The following is a 22,803-nucleotide window of genomic DNA, read 5'->3' on the forward strand; positions in this document are numbered from 1 at the left end:
AAGGGATCAGTCCAAGCCACTGCCATGATCTCGTTGGCTATATCAGAAAATTGAGGAAAAGTGAGGGAAATCTGCTTTTTGAGCCACAAAGAACTTCCAAAAGTTTTCATTCAATAGTGATAGAATAAATGATGGTGGGAGCAGAGGTCAGTCTTTAAATATCCAAACTGCTTTATAACTGCTAGAAATACTGAATTCTTTCTCTTCATTTGAGCGTGCCTCTGAGATCTTCCCATCAGCCCTCATGAAGACCGCATATCTAATAACCTAACTTAGAATCGGCACTTGTCACGATTCATGCTGTAGATCAGGGAAAGTTCCGTGGGATGTCTGCACCTCCACTGCCAAAATAATGCCTGAGAAGCAATACAGACCAAAGGTAGCAATCGAGGAGGACAGAGCTGGTCTCAAAAGCTGGGAGCAGAGAGTGAGAGAGCAAAGGTTGGACAGACTGAAGATCAGAAACAAATCAAAAAGAGACTTTACCAGGTGATGGGCAGAAAAAAACAGAATCCACAGAGATTGCAAAGGAACAAAGCAAAGCAAGAGGGGAAGTTGGGAGCTCCATCTCAACGCCAGTCACAGGAGGAGGAGAAAGGATATGCTTATGCTTCGTAGTCAAGCCTTGTCCGTGAAAACCCCCGGAACTGCTCGGAGAGGGGCAGTGACTTGCTTTGGGTCGGGCAGCAAATCCCAAGTCCTCTTCATATTAGCATTGATATCTGTCATTGGAAACATGTAAACTGAGTCTAGATGAGAATCTGTCAAGAATGCTCTAGAAGTGTTGGGCCATGGGAGCTCTGCTGAGCCTCTATTTTCCATGATTCAGTGATAAAAACCACTTCTTGAAGTTATTTCTATTTTCAGTCTTGAGAAGTAAATAGTGCCACAATTTAGGTACCCACTGTGCATTTCCGCGGACCAAACGTCTTCCTACCTTTTTCTTTTCACTCTTGAATTCGAGATTAGTTCGATGTCAAACCGTGCCATCTCTCAAGGATGTGTAGAATGCGTACTACCCTTTCTTGCCTAAGTTCTAATACCATTCAGGAATGAGGTACAATCAGGACATTACGTATGAGCGTAAAGATTTGAAACTTTGCTGTTGTTTTCTTAAGACCTGCCGCAAAATTCTGACCTGAGCAGCAGAGGAGGAAAGTGTTTCCCATGTTTATTCCACTTTGAGGACCAGTGTTTTGCCAGAAAAAAGCTCCATCTGTCTTTTCAAGGTCATGCCTTTAATATAGTGTAATGCTCTAGCCGAGAAACTCCAAACCTGAAGCCAGAGGGGATGGTGCAGACTTTCAAATTTTTGATCCAATTCCCAATCCCCGGAGAAACTTGACAAAACTAAGCAATGTCTTTTTGAACCTTCAACGATTCTCACTTCCCACCAGTTTTTTCATCCCTCTTAGTTTTTCCTACAAAACGCATATGTGTTTATGTCCTTGGCAAGTAATGTGAAAAGCACCAATCCACAATAGGGAGAATGTGTCACGTGGTAGCAGATAAGAACGTGTTGTTGAATTCCCTGGGAACATCTGAGAAAGCCCAGAACGCAAGGCTGCTTTTAGATTGTCTTGTGACCCAAGCCCTCAGCAGAGTGCTGGGTGACAGTGTTGTGTAGCCAAAGTCTGCTTTGGGTTCACTGATAAACTGCATGTAACAGGACCCTGCTGTGTTATCCCCAAGACCTATTTAGAAGCTTCCAGAAAGAACAGGTGTCACAAGTGATCTCTGCAAGCATTCCAGAACCTACCAAATCATTGCACGATAGACAGGGACAATCTGAGACCTGGAAAACAACACCAAAGAGTTTCACAGACTCAGAACAAATGGAAAATTGATGTTCTCGTGAATAGGATGCTAAAAGCCGTATCAGAAGAATGGACTTGAGTTCAAGCTTCAACATAAATCGAACAAGTAGATTAAGCATATCATGTGTCTTCAGCCTCCTCGTTGAACTAAATGGCATCAGTAACCCCACTTCCTTAAGAATATTAGGAAGATTGTATTCACAGATATTTGGCCCCATTAGAGAAATTAGCATTCCCTCTGAGACGTTGGAACTTTAAATACTCTACTCCAGATCATGTGGATGTATTGTCAAGTGAGGAGTCATCAACACGTGCATGCAGACCATCTGGAGGTGGATACACGGCTTGAATTCCAACACAGGTTGACACCATGAGTTGAATGACTTGGTGCTATAAGAAAAGAGCATTCTTTTCTAGAGTAAAGCTGGATGAGGTCACCGTCTCTGAAACCGGATTATTAAACTCTCAGGTTGAAAAAATGGTATCATGTACCATTTTTTAATAAAGGCCTGCCTTTATTTCTTGAAACAGATTGTTTTCCAAAGCTAACAAATGACGTTCAGCCTATAAAATATTCATGTTTTTTTCACCCCCTCAACTTGTATTATTTAGTGTACAGCCCTTTAAATATTTACCATATTTTTTCTAAAGATACGGTATATATTATTTACATCCAGTTACATTATGTTTCCATACAGATGACATAGGTACACCGGAATCTTTCTGAAGTTGTGAGCAGAGAGGGCATCCAGCCAGGTACACACCACAGGTATCCAGTGAAGTGAATTCTGGTCCAAACATGATTGAGGGAAGACAGCAGGGGGTCTTCTGACAGTTCACATCTCACACTTCACAGGCAAGATCCAGAGGATAGAAAAGGTCCAAGGTAGATGGGCCTCAGGTAGTAGATAGACAGCCACGGGCAAAGTCTCTTGGAAGAGATCAAATATGCCCCATCAAAGAATCCATATAGAACCAAAGGTAATAACAAAGTTCAAAACCAATCCCAATCAAAATTTAACAGGTCACTCGCTTAGAAAACCAAAGGGAAGTTACTGGAAACGGTATGTCTTTATAAGGATTGTAAAGGCTGTCTAAGATGGAATTCATTCTATTTTAGTTAAATTCTCATGGTTTTTTCCCCCAAGCCCAGATTGCCTCTGAGATCTCCAAGGTTCTTCCATCTTACCTGTGTAAATTACACCTGGAATGTAAATGACTCCTCTAGGCAGGAGACTAGAATCCTACTTAGAGGATTGGAGGTATCGTCTGACATCTCCCTCTGGCTCGGCGGTAATCAGGTCAGGGGAAAGCACTTTTTTTGAGAAAGTCTGACAGAATGTGCCCATGTCTTCCTTCCTCTCCAAAGGAAAGTCCAAAAGGCAGCTGCTGACAGGTAATCCATCATTTTTGAAATCTTACTTCCCTTAGCAGATAATTGGCAATGCTGTACATGTATTTATTCATTGAACAAATATTTCTTAAAAACCCAGGACATATACAGCGCTGTTTCGCAAATCTCCACCGTGGAGCAGATATTCCCCTGGAGTCAGGAAAGCACAGATGCTCCTTAGCAAAAGGGGGAGCTAAAGACCAGAGTGGTGGCTAAAAGCGATGACTTGTGCGTGGATAAAATCAGCCCATCGTTGGAGGTGAAAACTTGGGAGGAGATGATACATTTTTTGCTTTTCTCCCTCCGTACAGAAATGACTAACTACCCAGCTTCCTAATAGTCCCCATGGCAGAGTCCAGCAGCCACCAAAAAGCAAATATCGGCAAAGCTTTATTTGCTTGGGAGGGAACGGTTTTCCCCAGAAAGGAAATTTCAGGACAAATTGATGGCAGTGCCCCCAGAGCCCTTTGCTTACCCATGACTATCCTATTTGCTCTGTGTCTGTTTACCCGCCTCTAGCCAGGGATGCTAGGAACCCTTCAAGAGCAATAACTATGTACCAGCCATGTTTGTATCCCCAAGGGGTAGCAGAAAACCTGACTTATAGAAGACATATACAAAGTGTTTAATAGATGAATGCTAGCAACAAAAGCCTTTTTTCTTATTTAACCAATGTATTGGAACTTTTTCTAAATTATAATACACTTCCCTATCTCATTAAACTGATTTCACTAAATGTTTTTGCTTGCCAAGTCAGTGATTCAAAATATATTGTGTCAGTCCCTGTGCTATAGACAAGCAGCTCCAATTTTTTTTATCTCATATTTCTATCAGCAAAAAATCAGAATCATAGACACCCAGTATATTTATAACTATTTATGCATAAATTATATATAAGCACTGCTGAGCTAATATACTCTGTACCTTGTGAGATGTATGCAAAAAATAGAAACTTTTGAAGAGTGAGATAAAATACAGAACCTTTATTATTTTGACTCTGTAATGTTGCAGATGTATCAAGAGTGAGGGAAGTATCATACCCGCCATTTTACTGTTGTTCACTTGTGCTTGCACTGTTTGAAAAGAAAGAAATCCAAAGTTACTTTGCAAAAGTCATTTTAAGTCACTGGTCCATTTAGTGAATTAGTTAAAACTACATAATCTAGCCCATAAATGCATTTACCCAGCACTTATGAACTGGGATAGATTTCAGTACCCCAGGAGCCAGCTAACGAGGGGAGAGGAAGGTGCCATTTCAAGCCTTTTCCCAATGTCTAGTCTCACTCTTCCCATGGGATAATTGAGAAATGGCCACTGCTACAAGGACCGATTGAAGGCACATCAATCGGTAGATAGATGAAATATTAGGAAGGCTTAATTCCCCTTATATTTTTATATTTAAGAGATAGAAATAGAAGTTCTAATGTTTTTGTCTTCAATCACATTGAATCATCTTACCCACCCCTAAGGACATGCGCATCACCCCACCACCAAACCAATACACACAAGTTGGAGACCATAGCTATAGGTAACATCCTTATCAAGCCTAGTGGTTAAGAGTAACAATTCTGGGGCTTCCCTGGTGGCGCAGTGGTTGAGAGTCCGCCTGCCGATGCAGGGGACACGGGTTCGTGCGTGCCCCGGTCCGGGAAGATCCCACATGCCGCGGAGCGGCTGGGCCCGTGAGCCATGGCCGCTGAGCCCGCGCGTCCGGAGCCTGTGCTCCGCAACGGGAGAGGCCACAACAGCGAGAGGCCCGCCTACTGCAAAAAAGAAAAAAAAAAAAAAAAAAAAAAAAAAGGAGTAACAATTCTGAAGTCTCTATTTGAATTTGAATTGCATCTCTGCCATTTACTAGATGTGTCGCCATTTTTTTTCACTTCTCTAAACCCCCATTTCCCAGTTGCAAGCAGGGAGTCATACTTTAGCACAGAGCTGTGAAGCTCGAATGTAAGTGCCTTAGCTCAATGAAAGCTCCCAGTTAGCCCTCAATTATTTTGAGTCAGTTACTGCCCTAGGCCGAATGCAGCAAGGCTCTTAAACACCATGTGCCCTGACAATAAAGTCTTATTTCTTTTCCCAACTTTCTGTTATTTTTAACTTTTTCACATGACACCGAAATGGTTGGAAAAATAATAAAGTTAACATCCATGTATTCTTTGTGTAGATTCAATCATGTCTGACTTGCTACTTTCAAGTAAGTCTAAGACAAAATAACACTTTGTCTCTGAATACCTCCTTGTGAATCTTCTAAAAGCAAGGAGAGTCTCCTACACAACCACAATACCATGATTACACTTAAGAATATTAACAGGAATTCAGTAACATCATCTACTACCTATATTATATTCAAAATTCCTCAGTTATCTCCAAACTCTCTCTTAACCCTCAGTACCCACCTCCAGGTGCAGGATTCAGTTAATGTCTTCACATAGCATTTGGTTGTTATGCGTTTAGAGTTTTGTTTTGTTTTTATTTTCATTTACAACAATCTTCCTTTCTTTTTCTCCCTCTTCTTTTCAAGAGTCAAGGCCAATTGTCTTATATATAATATCCCACACACTGGATGTGTCTGATCATTTATTTATGGTGTTACTTAGTTTATACCTCTATCCCTAATATTTCCTGTAAACTGGAAGTTGTTAATGCAGAAGCCTGATAAGATTCAGGTTAAATATTTGGGGCAAGGTTACTTCTTAACTGAAGTTATCAGACGACAGTGTTTGGACACTCCTTCTTCATGCTCTTTGTTTTTGCTAAGCCCTTTGTTTTCATCAACCCCTCCACTTTGTCAGCTGCCTCGCTCTTTTATGTAAGTGTACAATTCTGTAGGGTGGGTATGAAAATGGTACTGTGTTTCTATAGTCAGGTATTCAGGACCCTTGACAGGCTTTAAACTGAGAGTGTCTGCCTTTACTGAAGCCAGTAGTTGAAATGGTCAGAAATCAGAATCAAGCCCTGATAAGTTCTCTTAAGAGGGCTCACGTTTTCCCTGTGGATCCCAACAGTATCTATTTGGACCATATTCCTATAGCATAACAGAAGTTGTTGTTTAACTTTCACAATCTGTCAATAGCATAGATGAAAAAGATTTAGTACACAGGTATTACTAATAGTACAGTAGTCCTAACGTAACACTGGACAAATGGTAAATATAATTTGCAAGTATTGGAGAGAGTTAATCTCTCCTAGAATCGCTCATTTGGGAAGCAGGGAAAAGAAGTTGTAAATTCCACATCTGATCCCAGGTCTTTGCTCCCATCAAGTTTGTATTATTAATGAATTAGGGCTCACGCTCACTGTCCGTAATATATTTCTACCCAGAATGCTTTGCTAACGTAAAACTTATCCAGGAAGAAAAAAAAAAAAACAACTCCGATCTAGAGCTACAGCAAAGGAAGTTACATTATTATTCAAAAAGAAAAAGAAGAGAAAATGAAAATATACTTCTAAACGGTGTGAGAATTGAAAAACTTTATTGATACCAGAAAACAAAGTGCGATCATTCAGCTAGTCTTTAGAATCAAAGGCGTATTCCTCTCCAGTGGCTAATAGTGTCCATTTTCTTCAGCTGTCTGCCTCACCACCCCAGCCTGGAAGTGAATTGGTTGATGTTTTCGTGCAGAATGTTAAAACAGCGTTTGCATCTCTCACTGCGCCTTTGCCGTTGTCGCCTTCAGTTGCACAATGAAAATGCCTGGCTTCTGAAATGCCAGAGTGAAAGTGACCTGATTATAAAATGTGATGTAGTGAACGGTCAGAAGGGACCCTCACCCCTCACTAAGCCAGATACAACTCCTGGGAGGACCCTCAGCACCTCCCCACCCTTTTGAGATAAGAGCCCACAGTGTGTGACACCCCCCAACTATTTTGTGTTAGCCATAAGGTCTATGACTTTGTAATATACTAGGGCAATGAGACCCATTTTCTCAACCAACATTTATTGAACACCTACTGTGTGCTGAGACCTGTGTGTCTAACTCATCTCGGTTTGCCCGGGACTTTCCGGTTTGGGGCTGAAAATTCAGTGTCCTAGATTCTCCTATGTCCCGGGCAAAATGGGGTAGTTGGTCACCCAACCCTTTCTAAGCACGGAGGATAAAGACAAATTAGAACCCTGTCCCAGCCCTCAAGATGCATGTGGTCTAAGAGAGAGTCAGAAAAGTAAGCCAATTCTAAGAGATCGGAGCGATCAGTTCTCAGAATCATGAACAGGGCCCCCTGTGGAACACAGAAAGTTCCATCCAAATTTAACCAGGGGGCCAGAGGATGCACCATGAAAGATGCAATACTTGAGTCTGATTTAAAGAAAGAGCAGCATGATATACGCTGTTCAATTTGGCAAATATTAAAAGAGGAGATATCTGTGGGATGTCATGCAATTTTACTTTCTCTGTCTCAAAATATATATATTTGGTTCAGATTCCCACAGCATAAAGGTGGGGTTTCTATATGAAAAAAGGCAGACAGGCGAAGGCTCATTCTTGGTGTATTTATTATGAGACAGAATAAAGCTTACAGTATTTCCATCCTGAAGCTGGTGATCATTTTCTGGACTAGCGATGAATATGTAATACCTATTTCTGCCTCTGGGGTTTGCGTTTAGAACAGTGAGGATGAGTGGCCTAAGCAGGTAGTCCAGGTTACAGGTTAGAGACATTGAAGTGACACCCTGCCGAACAAATCCGATGTGAAGGATTTTATTTTGGACATGTTTTATTTTTTTTTTAATTCAAACTTACTGAAAAATTGCAATTTTTGAAAAAATTTTATACCTCCATCTAGATTCACCAATTATTAAAATTGTCTTAAATTTGCTTTCTCACTCTCTCTTGCTGTATACATCTATGTGTTTTTATTCTTATTATTATTCTTGAACCATTCTAGAATAAGTTGTGGAAATCATAACTCTTTAGTTCTAAATACTCCAGTGTGTATCTCCTAAGAACATGACATTCTCCTGGGTTATCACAATGGGAGTTCGTGTTCAGGAAATTTAACACGGATACAATATTATCTGATACAGAGTCAGTGTTCAAATTTTGCCAACTAGCTCAATAATATCCTTCCTGGCAATTATTTTTCCAATCTAGTGCCCAATCCAGAACCGCCCACTGCATTTGGACGTCATGTCTCTTATTCTTCTTAATCTAGACGAACTCTTCAGCTTTTCTTTACCTTTTATGACTGACATTTTTGAGGAATACAGGCCAGTTGTTTTGTAAAACATCCCTCAGTTGGAGGTTGTCTAATGTGTCCTCATGATTGGATTCAGGGTATGAATTTTCGCTGCATAAGTGGTAGGTCCTTCTTGTCCCATCGCATCAGGAGGTACCCGATGTCAGTCTGTCCCGTTACTTTGGTCACTGGGTTAAGGTAGGGCCTGCCAAGTTTCTGCACCGTAGAAGATGGCAGTCGTCCTGTTGTAATAATGTCATCCGTGGGGAATGCTTTGGGATTGTGTCAATATCCTGTTCCCCATTAAACTTTTACCCAATATTATTTTGCACTTGTACTGGTTTGCTAGGGCTGTGTAACCACCAGCTGGGTGGCTTACAACAATAGAAATTTAATTTCTCGCAGTCTGGAGGCTGGAAGTCTGAGATCCAAGTGTCAGTAGGGCTGTTTCCTTCTGAGGCTGTGAGGTAGAATCTGTCCCAGGCCTGTCCCCTGGCTTCCGGTGGCTTGCTGGCCATCTCTGGTGTTCCTTGGCTTGTGTATGCATCACCCCAAGCTCTACCTTCATCTTCACGTGATGTCCTCCCTGTGTGTGTGTGTGTGTGTGTGTGTGTGTGTCTGTGTCTGTGTCTGTGTCTGTGGCTAAATCTCCCCTTTTAATAAGGACAAAGTCATCTTGGATTAGGTCCCACCCTAATGACCCCATTTTAACTTGCTCATCTGCAAAGACTCTATTTCCAAATAAGGTCAAGGTCACATTCACAGGTACTGGTGGGCAGGATCCAGCATCCTTTGGGGCGGACACAATTCAACCCACAACAGCATCTATTGATGATACTTACTGAGATCAATTATTACTATGAGATGGCTGCAGAACGGTGGTTTTTCTATCACGTTTTCAACATTTCTTAGTTGGTGTTTCAGGGGTTTGAAGGTTTTTGAATAATTGTTAAACAGAGAATGTCTATCCATCTATGGCTGGATGGAAATGGCCACATATCTTTAAAACAAAAATTAAAAAAAAAAAAAACCATAACGATATGTACCCACATCTGTGCTAGGAATTGTGAGCAGAAAACGACTGGCCTGTGGACCAAAGTCAGCACAAATGGGGGAAATCAGAGAGTGTAGTTTTTAAGCAACCCTAAACGTTTGCTGATTGTAAGCTACTCCTTGGAAGGTCATTGTGGGTTTCTTTATGCTCTGAAACAAAAGTAACATCACACTATCGAAGGACGTGTACCAGGTTCTTGTATTCAGCATTCTGGTCCTCTTCAGTACTTACTGGTGAACAGATATTTCCCATGACGGAAATCTCTGTCATCATCAGAATCACAAATAAGCAAGGGCCAAAACCTGTACAATTCTGTGTGTTCTAAAATCATGAAGCCGGAGCCTATGCCAGACGCCCCGCTACCGCTCGTAGAATTGCTCAGTAAATTCTGAATTTAGAAGAAGTGCAGAAGGATAAGGGAAGCCATTGCTCCTTTCCCTCTGAGAATTGGCTGCTGTTTCTAATATAACTTTGTTTCTGAGACAACCATCTAGTTAGAAAAAGATTTCTATGGATAAGATATTATTCATCTTTCTTGTATCAATATTCAAAATTCAGCAATCAGAAAAGTTTTCATCAGGGGCTTCCCTGGTGGCGCAGTGGTTGAGAGTCCGCCTGCCGATGCAGGGGACGCGGGTTCGTGACCCGGTCCGGGAGGATCCCACATGCCGCGGAGCGGCTGGGCCCATGAGCCATGGCCGCTGAGCCTGCGCGTCTGGAGCCTGTGCTCCGCAATGGAAGAGACCACAACAGTGAGAGGCCCGCGTACCGCAAAAAAAAAAAAAAAAATTTGTCATCAGGAGAGGAGGACTGTGATAAAAACCTAGCCCTCAGCATGTTTCGCCCCCATTTTTCAGAAGTGACATTTCACATTTAGGTGCCAAGAGTGAATTGGGGTGGGAAGAACAGGAACCTTTGGAATTTATGGCTATTACAGAAATTGTAGAAATTATGATCTGACTGGCCAGAAAATAATCTTGTATCACCTCCTAAAGAATCATGGGCTTTTTTCAATTAAAAAAAGCAGCAATACACACACACACACAAAAAAAAAACTGTACAATTCTGGAACTACCAAGAAATATGACTAGGGACAACATGAAAGATCAGAGATCTTTTATTTCTTTGTGTTTCCTCTTAAACCTGACAACAGATCTTTGGAATTTTTTCTCACATCTGTACTCCATCCACAGTAATCAAAGAATACTTTGTTTCCAAAAGCCACTGATTACAAGTGTCAGTGGTCCTCCCTTCTAGGATGCTGTATAGTTTTTCTAGGGCTATCTTAATGAGGTGTGGGCAGAGCTTAAACCACAGAAATTTATTGTCCCACAGTTCTGGAGGCTAGAAGTCCAAAATCAATGTGTCAGCAGGATTGGTTGATTCTGAGGGCTGTGAGGAAAGGATTTTTTCCAGGTTTCTCTCCTTGGCCTGTAGATGAATGTTTTCTTCCTGTGTCTCTTCACATTGTCTTACCTCTATACATATCTCTGTGTACAAATTTCCCCTTTTATAAGGACACCAGTCATATTGGATTAGGGCCACTCTAATGACCTCATTTTAACTTCCTTACCTCTGTAAAGACCCCATCTCCAAATAAGGTCTTATTCTTAAAGTACTGAGGGTTAGGGCTTCAGCATACAAATGTTAGGGGGACATAATTCAACCTATAACAGAGGCATTTCAACCATCCACAGATTTTCCCAATGTTCATGTAGACAGAATAGGAAATAAGGGTCGTGACTGCATGAAACTAGGTTCTAATTATGGAGCCAAAATTATACTGAATCTCTCTCTCTACCTTTTCCACAGACGAAAAGTCAGTGCTGAGACTGAAAGCACTAAAGATGCTGGTACTAAGCTCCTCCCGGCCATCCACCCACAGGGCTGTGGATTTTACACTTGCTTGTATTTGTAATGACGCTTCCCTCTGCTGCCAGAGATTTTTAAGTGGATTTGGGTTGCTGTTCATCACCCAAGAGTGGGCTGTGTGGGCTTGGTCACTTGGTCAAGTGCAGGGGTTACCAGCAGCTGAATTAGTGACAATATTCATTTCTTGCAGAAACAAGTAGACCTTTGGGGAAAGTGCTGTATCTCTTCGTGCATCCTTTAGGTGCATTTATCTGACATCCAGGCATATGAACCCTAAAGAATATATTGAGGGTGTTTGCAATAGAGAACACCTATTTCTCCCAGCTGGAGAGGGACCTAAAGCCGGCTGAGATGCTTCAGAAGTTTTTACTTCAAAGGATGGGAGGACAGAAAAGATGGAAAACCAGGAGCCAATTACCTGAGAGCTCTCTGCTGGAATCTAGAGGGAGATGGAGAAAGGAAGAAGTGAGGCTTTCCTGGGCAACAAATCCCGGAGGATGATGTCTCTCCTAAAGCTGATGGAGAGTCTGTGCTAGTCCTATAGCAGACTCTCTAACCTTCCCGAGTTGCATCCTTGTGTAGAAACGGACGACGCCTGGGGAGAATGTTCACTGTCTTTCCTTGCTTTCTTGATCAGGTCACAGACATAAAAGAGAAACTGAAGCTCTCTAAAAAGGTCTGGTCAGCATTGCCCTACACCATCTGCAAGGACGAGAGTGTGACGGCGGGCACGTCCAACGAAGAGGAATGTTGGAACGGGCACAGCAAAGCCAGGTGAGGGCGGCTCGCTATTCTTATGGATGGGGCGTTGCACATCTAGCCCTGGAAAGCTCTCCTGGCACAGCGCTGCAAACCTGTTTATGCAAAAAGCAACGGAGGGCGGAGGGACAAGTCGTCACTTAGCGACAGCTGTTCAGAGTGACAGGTTTGATGATGGGCACCTGGGAGCGCTTACTCTCAAGGTGCCATTAAGCATGGAATCTTTGTTCTGAATGCCTCGCCTCTGGATGAGGACAGAGGGATGGTGACAGATGCCAGGTTACGGATATTCTGAGATCACAAAGAGCTTTTTATGTTCACTTACTGACTTTAAGATAGCAGAGCTATTTTTATCCATAGTTAAATTTGCACGGCTGACTGGTTTTTTTCCATCACAAGTTAAACAGGAAGTGAACATTCAACTGTAATTTTTTTCACCCTTGGAGAAAAAAAAATATTGAAGTCTCATTGAAAGGGTTAGGGAAAAAGAAAATGACAGACAGACAACCAGGAAAGCGTTCTCACAGGTTCTGTGCCTTGAAAAGTCCTATTGGAATCTCCTGATGAGAGATGGCTCTGTTCTTATCCTCTGCTCTGCCGTCCATTGCTACTGCCACTTGGTATGGAATTTCTGAATTTCTTGATTCAGCCCAGAAATGGGCTTGGCCTGAGTTTTCACAGGGTGGAGAAGTTGGACGGGAGAACTGGCTGGGAGTTGGCAGGCCAGGCAGCCCCCGGGAGAGGAGTCTGCCTGAGCCCTCCTCAGTGGGGATGCAGGTGGGCAGAGCAGCTGGTAAATTGCACTCAAGGAATTTTGGGGGATCAGCCAGCAGGTGGAGAACCTAAGAGTGGGGACTGTCCTGTGGCGTTATTGGGCGGTTTCAAGCATATGAAGTAGCTGTGATGAAAAGGGAACAAGAAGAGTCATAGATATTAAGTTCAGAAGAAGCTGCAGAAGGAAGGGGTGCAAGTGAGGTGCTCCCTGGGTGTAGCTAACTTCTTACACTGCTGAGTTGCATTTTTTAGCATCTATTGGTAATGAGATTATTAGCCGTACTAGAGAGAGCTTAGCAAGCTGAAAACAAGACAGCTGTAGAAAAAACTGTAATCATTTCAAGTTACCCCCAAATATCAATGTGCAAATCTTAGATCATGAGGGTCCAAGAGGCTATTAATGGTATCAACAACATTCTCCTCAAAAATGCTTAGTAATTTATCAGCGTCCGACCTTTTAGGAAGGAGACCTTGGGCCAGCAAATTCAGCTGTGAATTAACAGCTTCTGTGTCTTTTCCTAATGACTCTACAAAAAGACACTGTAAAGGATGACCAGGTGGCCTAATGCATAAAGTGGTTGATTTTCCGAGCTGCTCTGTTGCCCATCTGTGTTTACCTTTTAGCCTTGGCTAAAACAGCAGCTGTGTTTTCAACTACATTCCCGTGGATAGTCACACAGGTTACTGGATATTAGCGCATATGCAGTGTCTTACAAAAGGAAATATAAAAAAAGGCTTTGGGCAGGGACTGGGGAGCGGACTACATTCCATCAAGAAAATGAATGGGGAAGATAAAGACCATTGAAGTTAGGGCAAAAAGAGGCTGCGATGGTTCAGCCAAGTTCCTCACTGTGTCAGGAGCCGAGACAGGGTAAAACATTAGTCTAAGGTTTGCCGACTAACAAGGGTGAAAGCTGAAATCTCCCAAACCCTAGAGAGTATTCTTTTCACTTTAATACCCTGACTCTAGAGCAAATGACAGATAAATACTGTCCTCCCCAGGTTAGAAGAATAAATGAAACAGAGTCTTCACTCTGTAAAAGATTTAGCGGGTCTACATTCAGTTCATCAGCAATATTATTAAGCACTCCCTCAACCCAGGCACTGTGCAAGGCTCTGTCAATTAAGTACTATGTGATGGCAGTGGTGTCTGTCAACACATGAAAACGCACAGTGGCTTGAGAGAAGACAGTGGATTTTGGAACTTTAAACACCCTCCTGTTGGACTGTGGGTTGGGAAAGGACCCACATAGGTGGAGACACACCTGGATCAGTACTCAGGGACCAGAGGTCTGTGGGAAGCCATTGGAGGATTTTATGTGGGCGAGGGAAATCATCAAACTTAATGCGATAAAATCATTTGCGTGAATATTCCAGAGTTTAACCCAGTGTATTATTAAAAAGATAAGGCTGTCAAATATTTGTGACTCAAATTATATTTCCATTGAAAAATTACAATTTCAAGGGGTTTTTTTTTAGTACCTTTCTTTTTATTTATTCCACTGGAATGGAATCTTAATATTATGACTTTATTTATTTATCTATTATTTTTGGCTGCATTGGGTCTTCGTTGCAATGCGCGGGCTTCTCATTGCGGTGGCTTCTCTTGTTGTGGAGCATGGGCTTTAGGCGCTCAGGCTTCAGTAGTTGTGGCACGCGGGCTCCGTAGTTGTGGCTCGGGGGCTCTAGCGCACAGACTCAGTAGTTGTGGCGCACAGGCTTAGTTGCTCCGGAGCACGTGAGATCTTCCCGGACCAGGGCTCGAACCCTGGTCCTCTGCATTGGCAGGTGGATTCCCAACAACTGCACCACCAGGGAAGCCCTATAACTTTATATTTAATAACACTGTAAGTAGATAACCAATAAAGATTTGTTAAATTTAATTGAAGCTTTCTTCTCATCCAAATATTAATTGATCGAGGAACACACGAGAAGTTTTCATTAAAAAAAAAAATTCCACTCAACTATTTTGCAAGTTAAAAAAATCCGTTTGTAACGCAAGGCAACCTATTTTTTCCCTATTTTTGAAGTACGGCCTTTCAGATCATAGGCCTTCTTAAATGTCTAGGAATACTTGTGAAAAAGAAAGAAAGGTTATTCTTGTCACCCTGTGAAATAAAAGAACCAGAACCTTTATTTTAAAACAAAAAAATCTATCAAGTGTTTATAGATCTGGAACAGCGATGTCTATTAGCATTGATAGAGATTGTCTGGCGTTTTAAAACTCAAGGCTGTTTTAAAACAGGGATGAGGCTGCCGGTCACTCAGACATTTCTTCCTTTCTTTGTATTTTATCCATCTGATTCCTTCAGCCAGTCTTTGCAGCCCTTTTGTCCTATCTACGTATTTGCCCCGACTTGTCTGCCATTATTTATATTTCCCCTGATTGTTTTCTGCGTGCAGCTCCAAGCTCTCTACTATACTTCCTTGATTCAGAAGCATGCCTATTTCACATGTTAACATTTCTGAAATCAAAACGACTCCTACAGTGGACATGTCCCTTTACTCCAGTATGTATTACTTTCCCAAATAGGTGTTAGTAAATGAATATCACCCGTTGAAATTAATGATGACTTGAAACAAAACAGGATGCACACAGATGCGGCTGCTGTGGTAACCACAGGGTGAAAGCTGCTGTGTTGAGATGACGGTCAAGGGTATGTGAGTAATCGTTCCCCCAGGACATAAACCCACCTTCATCCCCTGCTCCCACCTTTGCCCGTCTCTGGCAGGTCTCACTCTGCTTCAGTAGCGGAGCAGGTCTGGAAACAGGAGGTGAGGTAGAAGGAAGAGACTGTGCCCTCTGAGGGGAGGAAATTGTGGGCGCACCGATGACCCCGTCAGCACGTAAGTCTGCATTTGACAACAAGACAACAGGTGGTCAGCAGAGGCCCTTCCCTGCTTCTCCTTCCCTTGCCAGCCACTGGGACAATTTAAAGACCAGTGCAGTCATGTCTGTGAGAATACGTGGTAAACTCTAAAGCAGTGCTTCTCAAGCGTACAGGCTAAAATCTGGGCGATCTTGTTAAAAATGCGGACTCTGATTCAGGAAGTCTGCGGTGGGCCTGAGATTCTGCATTTCTAACAAGCTTGCTGGAGATGCAGATGTTGTGGGTCCAGGGACCGCAGTTTGAGTAGCGAGGCTCTAAGGCAGAGTTGCCAGATGTAGCACGTTGAAAACAGCAGACACCAAGTGGAACACACTTACACTCAAAAAAGGATTCATTGCTTATCTGAAATTCGGATTTCACTGGCCGTCCTGTATTTTATCTGGCAGCCCTACTTTAAGTTCCTATTAATATGTAAGATGTTCCCTTTTTCAGTTCAGGTGCAAGCCTCAGGGAGCATGTTACAACGTGCTGTTTTCTCTTTGCCTCCAAGGAAACCCTTGATGTTTCCCTTAATGGGCTTGTTCTTATATGAAAACCAACAACAGCGACTGGGTTGGGCAGGTCACGTGGTTCATTTGTAACATCACCCACTAAAGATAGCCAGAGCCCAGGCCAGGTCGAAGTCATCTCAACAATGAATTGTTTAAGCTTCACAAGTGCATCAAGAGAGAATTTTAAGTTGGAAATGCAGCACAGCCTTCATGAGACAGGATATTGTCCACACAAACCTCTGGTCTCTAATGAGAGGCCTCTGTGGGCCAAGGATGGATCCGGTCATTACTGGATTCAATTAGTGTCTTAGCTCAGGCTGCTATAACAAAAATACTGTAGACCGGGAGGCGTAAACAGAAATTTCTTTCCTCATAGTCTGGAGGCTAGAAGTCAACAGGGTTGGGTTCTAGTGAGAGCCCTCTTTCGACCTTGTGGATGGCCGCCTTCTTTCTGTGCCCTCACATGGCAGAGAGAGAGGGCTCTGGTCTCTTCCTCTTATAAGGGCACTAATCCCATCATAGGGGCTCCACCTTCAGGACCTCATCTAAACCTAATTACCTCCCCACTACCCCACCTCCGAGTACCATCACATTGAGGGTTAGGGCTTCAACCTATGGCTCTCGGCGGGACACAAAGATTCCGTCTATAGCAGATAATACTCACATCCACACCCTACTTTATCAGAATAGCTAATAAAGAGTTCAGGTCAGTGTCTGTCACTCAAGAAAAGCAACCTCAGGTGCATCGTCCATGACCAGCAGGAAAGTAAGCTGGCAAGTGGAACTTCTCCTCCTTCCATCTCTCACTTACCTAAGCAACGTCTGAGGGAGAAATGAGACTCAGAAACACTCCGACTTAACTCAGGCAAACGGAAGGTGAAAGGAAGCTAAGAAGTAAGGGAGGAAAATCAATAATCATCTAGACAGCCAAAGGGAAAAAAAATTAGAGTCGTGGGACAGGTTACAAATCCAGGCCTCCTAAAGCTCCCAGGGTGAACCTAGAGCCCCTTGGAGGACATCAGAGTCATCTGTCACCCCTGAGAAGGGCGTTCCGGGCAGCCGGTGACCGGAATGAGCTGCCTGCACAGGTGCTAGAATGATCTGATGGCAGCAGGCGGGCATAGGCTCAGAAGGAAAGAAAACTTTATGATTAGCACGTAGAGGGTAAAGCACTGTCAGGCAGCAGCAGAAGAAAAACTAAAGCCCTTAGGATGTTCACACAGGCTCTTACCTTTTTGCTCCTAGAGAAGCAGTCTTGCTTCTGAGGACGTAACCGTGTTGAATTACATCATCTGTAACTTCCTTGAGGTTTGTGTTCTCTTCATGGGGATCCTTTCTCTAAGCTCATAGGAGTTAAAAGGGAAAGGGGAGTTTGGCGGTCGATGGGATGGGGCAGGAGAAATGCAATGAAAGCCAGTCCGAGGCAAGTCCCTGTAGCACGTGGATCTCATGATAGAACATACACGAATCTCAGTGTCTTCAGGGTTTCTTTAGTCTGTTATATCCAGGCTCTTCCTTCTCTCCCATAAGACTGGTAAAACAGCTTTCTGCTTCTGCTCCTTGTCAACTAGTGTTTAGCCACCACTGTGTCCTTTCTTTAAGATGCTTTCTAGAAGGAGCCCATCAAGATGCCGGCTGAGAGACAACGATTAATTGGATCCATTGGAAACGTAGCTTTTGCTGGGAGCCTCTGCTGTCTTTTAAGTCACCTGATCCTCACAGAAATAACTGTGTACCCCAAGGAAATCCTTCCTGAGGCCAGGAGGTAAATACAATAAGTTGTAAGAAATAGGAAATGTAGAAAAATCTAGAAAATAGGTCAGTCGCTCTCAACAGCCACTGAGTAGATTGACTAAGCAAAGAAACTAGGAAGTCATGAGTGGGTACATTTGAGCAGCTGGCAGAGGGGCAAAATGGTGCGTGGTGCTGAGAAATCTGTCAGAGACAGTGACGTGTGACAGATCTGGCAGGACATTACTGTCTTAGTCTGATTGCGGGGTATGTCCCAAAGCACTCCAGCTGTATTTGAGAGAACTGTAAAATTTTTGATGTAAAACCAGCCAGACAAACACCTGGGGAAAGTGGGAAGTCTGTCTGGGAAGAAAACTGGCAACTGTCCAAGCTGACATTGCTGAAAGCCCACTTCCCTTCTCTGGGATGCTTAAGAGGGAAGACCCCACGAAGGCTGACTGTCCTGAGGGAGAGGGACGCTGCGTGCACCTCCTGGAAGTGATGAAAAGTGTGGCTACAGATGGGAGGAAAGAGGCATGTTGCCGTCGACAGCTCGGCAGCCCTGAGGACTGGCTCGTGGGTCTTCTTTCCCACCCGCCCTGGAGTTTGTGGACTCCAATTCTACCAAGAAAGGATGGTTTGGGCAGCTCCTGCCAATGAGCTCAGAACCCACGTCAAAGAATTTACCTTCTGTTCACTAGCACAACCGACGAGCTGTGTGTCCTCCAAGAGTTCCAAACCATTTCATGACACGCATCTTCCAGATGGGAAGAAAGCCACAGCAAATCATTCTTCTGTCCATGAATCCAGGCTTTAAAACTCAGAATTCTGCTGCCGTCAGCCCTCCTAAGAAACAAGTTTGGCATCTGAGGGAGCCCTGTTCACAACCTAATTTTATAAGAATGCATTGCAATTGCTTAGTGTATTATATTTGTCAAGCATTTTCATATACTTTCACTTAATATGGCAGCTTATGAAACAAATAAGGTAAGAATTATCCATATAAATATAAAAATAATTATATAAGTGATACAATTCTATATACTACTATGTATATATATATATGTATATATATAGTAGCTAAGTGACTTACCCATGATTACACTGCTGGGTCCCAAAGAGATCTCAGGTGCCCTGGGTCAACCTCTGTGTCTTTGACCATATCTTGGTGTCACATCTCTTTGAAGTACCTAATGCCACAGACAACTCCAGCTCAAAAGTCTTCAAGAATTTATAAATCCACTTAAAACATAAAGTCACAGTAGGTTTTGAATAATTCCACTTTGCAGTCAGGAAAAAATGGAGAGGGAAAAAGTAATAGACGTCAAGAACTTTAGAAAAGTCTACTTAAAACTTAGATTTTTTTAAACTGTGGTAAAACATACACAACGTAAATTTTACCATTTCAGCCATGTTTTAAGTGTAGAGTTGAGTGGCATTAAGTACATTCACATGGTTGTGCAATCATCACCACCATCCATCCGCAAACATTTTTATCTTCCTTAACTAAAACTCTACACCCATCAACAATAACCCCCTACACCTCCCTCCCACCAGCCCCCGTCCACCACCATTCTACTTTCTGTCTCTATGAATTTGACTATTTCAGGTACCTTACGTAAGTGATATTATACAACATACGTCCCTCTGTGATCGGCGTACTTCACTTAGCGTGATGTCTTTAAGATTCATCGAGGTCAGCATGTGTCAGAATGTCCTTCCTTTTTAAGGCTGAGTTATGATATGTATAGACCACATTTGTTTATCCATTCATCTGTCAAGATACTTGGGTTGCTTCCACCTTCTGGCTGTTGTAACGCTGCTGTCAACATGGGTGTACAAATATCTGTTTGAGTCCTTGCTTTCAATTCTATTAGATATATACCCAGAAGTGGAATTGCTAAATCATATGATAATTCTATTTTTACTTTTTTGAAGAACTGCCATACTGTTTTCCAAAGCACTGCACCATTTTACATCCCCTCTAGCCATGCAGAAGAGTTCCCATTTCTCTACGCTCCACTGATTCTGAGCCCATTCATGAGCCCATTCTGAGTGCTCTGGGTCGGGAATGCCTGCTGTGCTGACCCGGTCACTCATCACTCATAGCAAGCTCCACAGAAATTTCCTCCACCAGGACTCCTTCTGGGTTGAAGGCTTCTCATTGTCCCCTCACCAGGCAGAAGGGGCTGGGAAGCCCTGTGCATCCTCCTTTATAAAGGTTCTAGCCCCAATCAGGAGCACAGAGCCCTCTAGATCAAATGCCTTGCCTTCTAATACTATCACCTTGGGCATCAGGTTTTCAACATGTAGATTTTGGGAGAACACAAACGTGCAGACCGTCGCAGATGTGAAGATAAAAAATTCTGCAAAACTGCTGAAGATTTAGACCCTACACATGGTCTTACAAAATAGAAGGTAACCAAAATGGGGAAGCTATGCTTCACTATTCCCGGATTCCACTCACTTTCCATACCACAGCATGAGGTATTGGCAAACAGTGACACCCCTCCAATTTGTCCTCATTTCTGGGTTCTCCCTGCCCCACGTAAATGTGCAGCCTGCCTCAGGACCTGGACTCTCTGTAGCAAGATTCTCCTCCCTTTCCATGTCTCCCAGACTATGATGGTGCAAAAATAGAGCGCCCTCAAGCCAAAGAGCTGGTGCAAAATCTAATAAAGGGAAGAATATTATGGGCTCAAAGATGCGTCCATTCTTGCAGGATATGAGCGTTATGTAAAGAGATCAGACAAGAGAAGCAGCAAATAAATGGGCTGGTGCTGAACTGGGCTTCCATTGATGCCCCAGGCTGCACTCTGGACATCCACAGATTTGGCCTCAGGATGTACCCCTGGTGTGACAAAATGGCCATATTCTTTTTCAACTGTGTTTTTCGGTTTAAGTTTCCATATTGTCTCTAAAGTTCCCCTTTGAATACACAAAAGGAGAAAAGGTTCTCGAGGACATGGGTGCATTGTTACTTGCTTTTATTGTAAGTAGCTGAGCGTCAGCAGGTACAGTTCGAGGCTGGGTTTCTTTGGCAGTCTTGTATTGTTCCTGCGTGCTCAGACTCCCAAGGGTGGCATTCCCATGTAAGCTATCGCAGTCAGCTTCTGATAAATGACTCTCGGCTAGCCGTGCCGTGCGCACAGCGGCTGAAAGAAACAAAGCCCTCCTCTGACTCAGCATAGGTACAGCGGCAGGGACCATTGTTCAGAAGGTCCAGGGGCAACACCAGAGCCCATGGGCACCTTTCAGCCCCTCTCAGCTCCTGTGCCAGCAAAGGCTGGACTGCCCTTGTATTTTTTATTCCGATGGGCTTTACTGATTAGGTAGAGCTCACGCAGCCAAGCACATATAATTGAATGTCAATGACAGTCAATCCAATGTCATATTTTAAAACTTATATCAGGAAGAAAATCTCAGAATCTAACAGAATTTTATTGGTTTACCAGATATATTAAAAGGCAACAAAAACATCACGCTTTACTGCAAAAATAAAGAAATATAGTTCCATGACTCTTTCATTTCAATTAGGACATTTTTTAGGGCAGTAAATACTGTGAAGTTCTATGGAAAAGAATTTGCAATGTGCTCTGTGTGCTTTATTATTCATTGTGTAGTATACATCATGAAGTCAATTTTATTCAAGATATGGATGAAGACATGGAGCTTATTCTGGGACTTCTGATTTAAAATGAGTAAACCGGGCTTCCCTGGTGGCGCAGTGGTTAAGAATCTGCCTGCCAATGCAGGGGACACGGGTTCGAGCCCTGGTCTGGGAAGATGCCGTGGAGCAACTATGCCTGTGCGCCACAACTACTGAGCCTGCGCTCTAGAGCATGCGAGCCACCACTACTGAGCCCGCGAGCCACCACTACTAAGCCCGCGAGCCACCACTACTAAGCCCGCGAGCCACAACTACTGAAGCCCGCACACCTAGAGCCCGTGCTCAGCAACAAGAGAAGCCACCGCAATGAGAAGCCCGCGCACCACAAGGAAGAGTAGCCCCCGCTCTCCGCAACTAGAAAAAGCCCACACGCAGCAACGAAGACCCAATGCAGCCAAAATTAAATAAATAAATAAATTTTAAATAAATAAAATGGGTAAACCATGCAAGGCAGAAATAGAGACACAGATGTAGAGAACAAATATAGGGACACCAATGGGGGAAAGCGGGGGGGGGGTGGCGGTGGTGGTGTGATGAATTGGGAGATTGGGATTAACATATATACACTAATATGTATAAAATAGATAACTAATAAGAACCTGCTGTATAAAAAAATTAAATTCAAAATAAAATAAAATGGTAAACCCATTCATGCACAAATACATCATGCATAAGATTTCAACACCTGAAATATGGCTTAAATATAAAAGTTTCTTTGTGTGTTTCTATTTCTTCTTTTGGAGGCTGATGGATAGAGCCTTTGGTTTCAGAAAATTGGAAAATAACCTGCGGGAAGGGGAAGAATTTTAAGCATAAGTATATTGTACGAGAAAATGTAAATAGGAAGGACAAAATAGAGGAAGGGAAGTTTTTTCGGCTTTCAAACAACACTAAGAGAGGCAGTAAAAGAGTGATAATGATAGCAGTTAGGCAGGGCTGCTCCAGCCTATCAGATGCTTAGGCTGGATGTTCTGACTCACTTTGAGATCCACTCTTCACCCCTGCACCATGGTCTGTGCCCTGCAGGAGAACCTCTACAGACTGCATCACCTGGGTATCCTTTCCTGTTGGCTTCCAGTTGGGTTCAGCCAATGGGAGGCACCAGCCAGAGGTAAAAGGAGGGACTAGAGAGGTCAGGGTATCATTCCCTCCGCTCCCTCCCTGAGGGGCCTT

The 22,803-nt window shown here is 43.1% G+C and overlaps 1 protein-coding gene across 1 annotated transcript in view; it reads left to right on the forward strand.

Annotated features, from left to right (window-relative positions):
* Nucleotides 1-22,803, forward strand: part of GPC6 (glypican 6) — a 1,086,745-nt gene that overhangs the window by 1,058,311 nt on the left and 5,631 nt on the right. The window contains exon 7 of the mRNA XM_065896146.1: nucleotides 11,952-12,088. Coding sequence (XP_065752218.1) covers nucleotides 11,952-12,088 — 137 coding nt within the window. The remainder of the gene's footprint in view (nucleotides 1-11,951; nucleotides 12,089-22,803) is intronic.

Source organism: Phocoena phocoena, chromosome 18, assembly GCF_963924675.1.
Source record: "Phocoena phocoena chromosome 18, mPhoPho1.1, whole genome shotgun sequence".
NCBI classification, from domain to species: domain Eukaryota; kingdom Metazoa; phylum Chordata; class Mammalia; order Artiodactyla; family Phocoenidae; genus Phocoena; species Phocoena phocoena.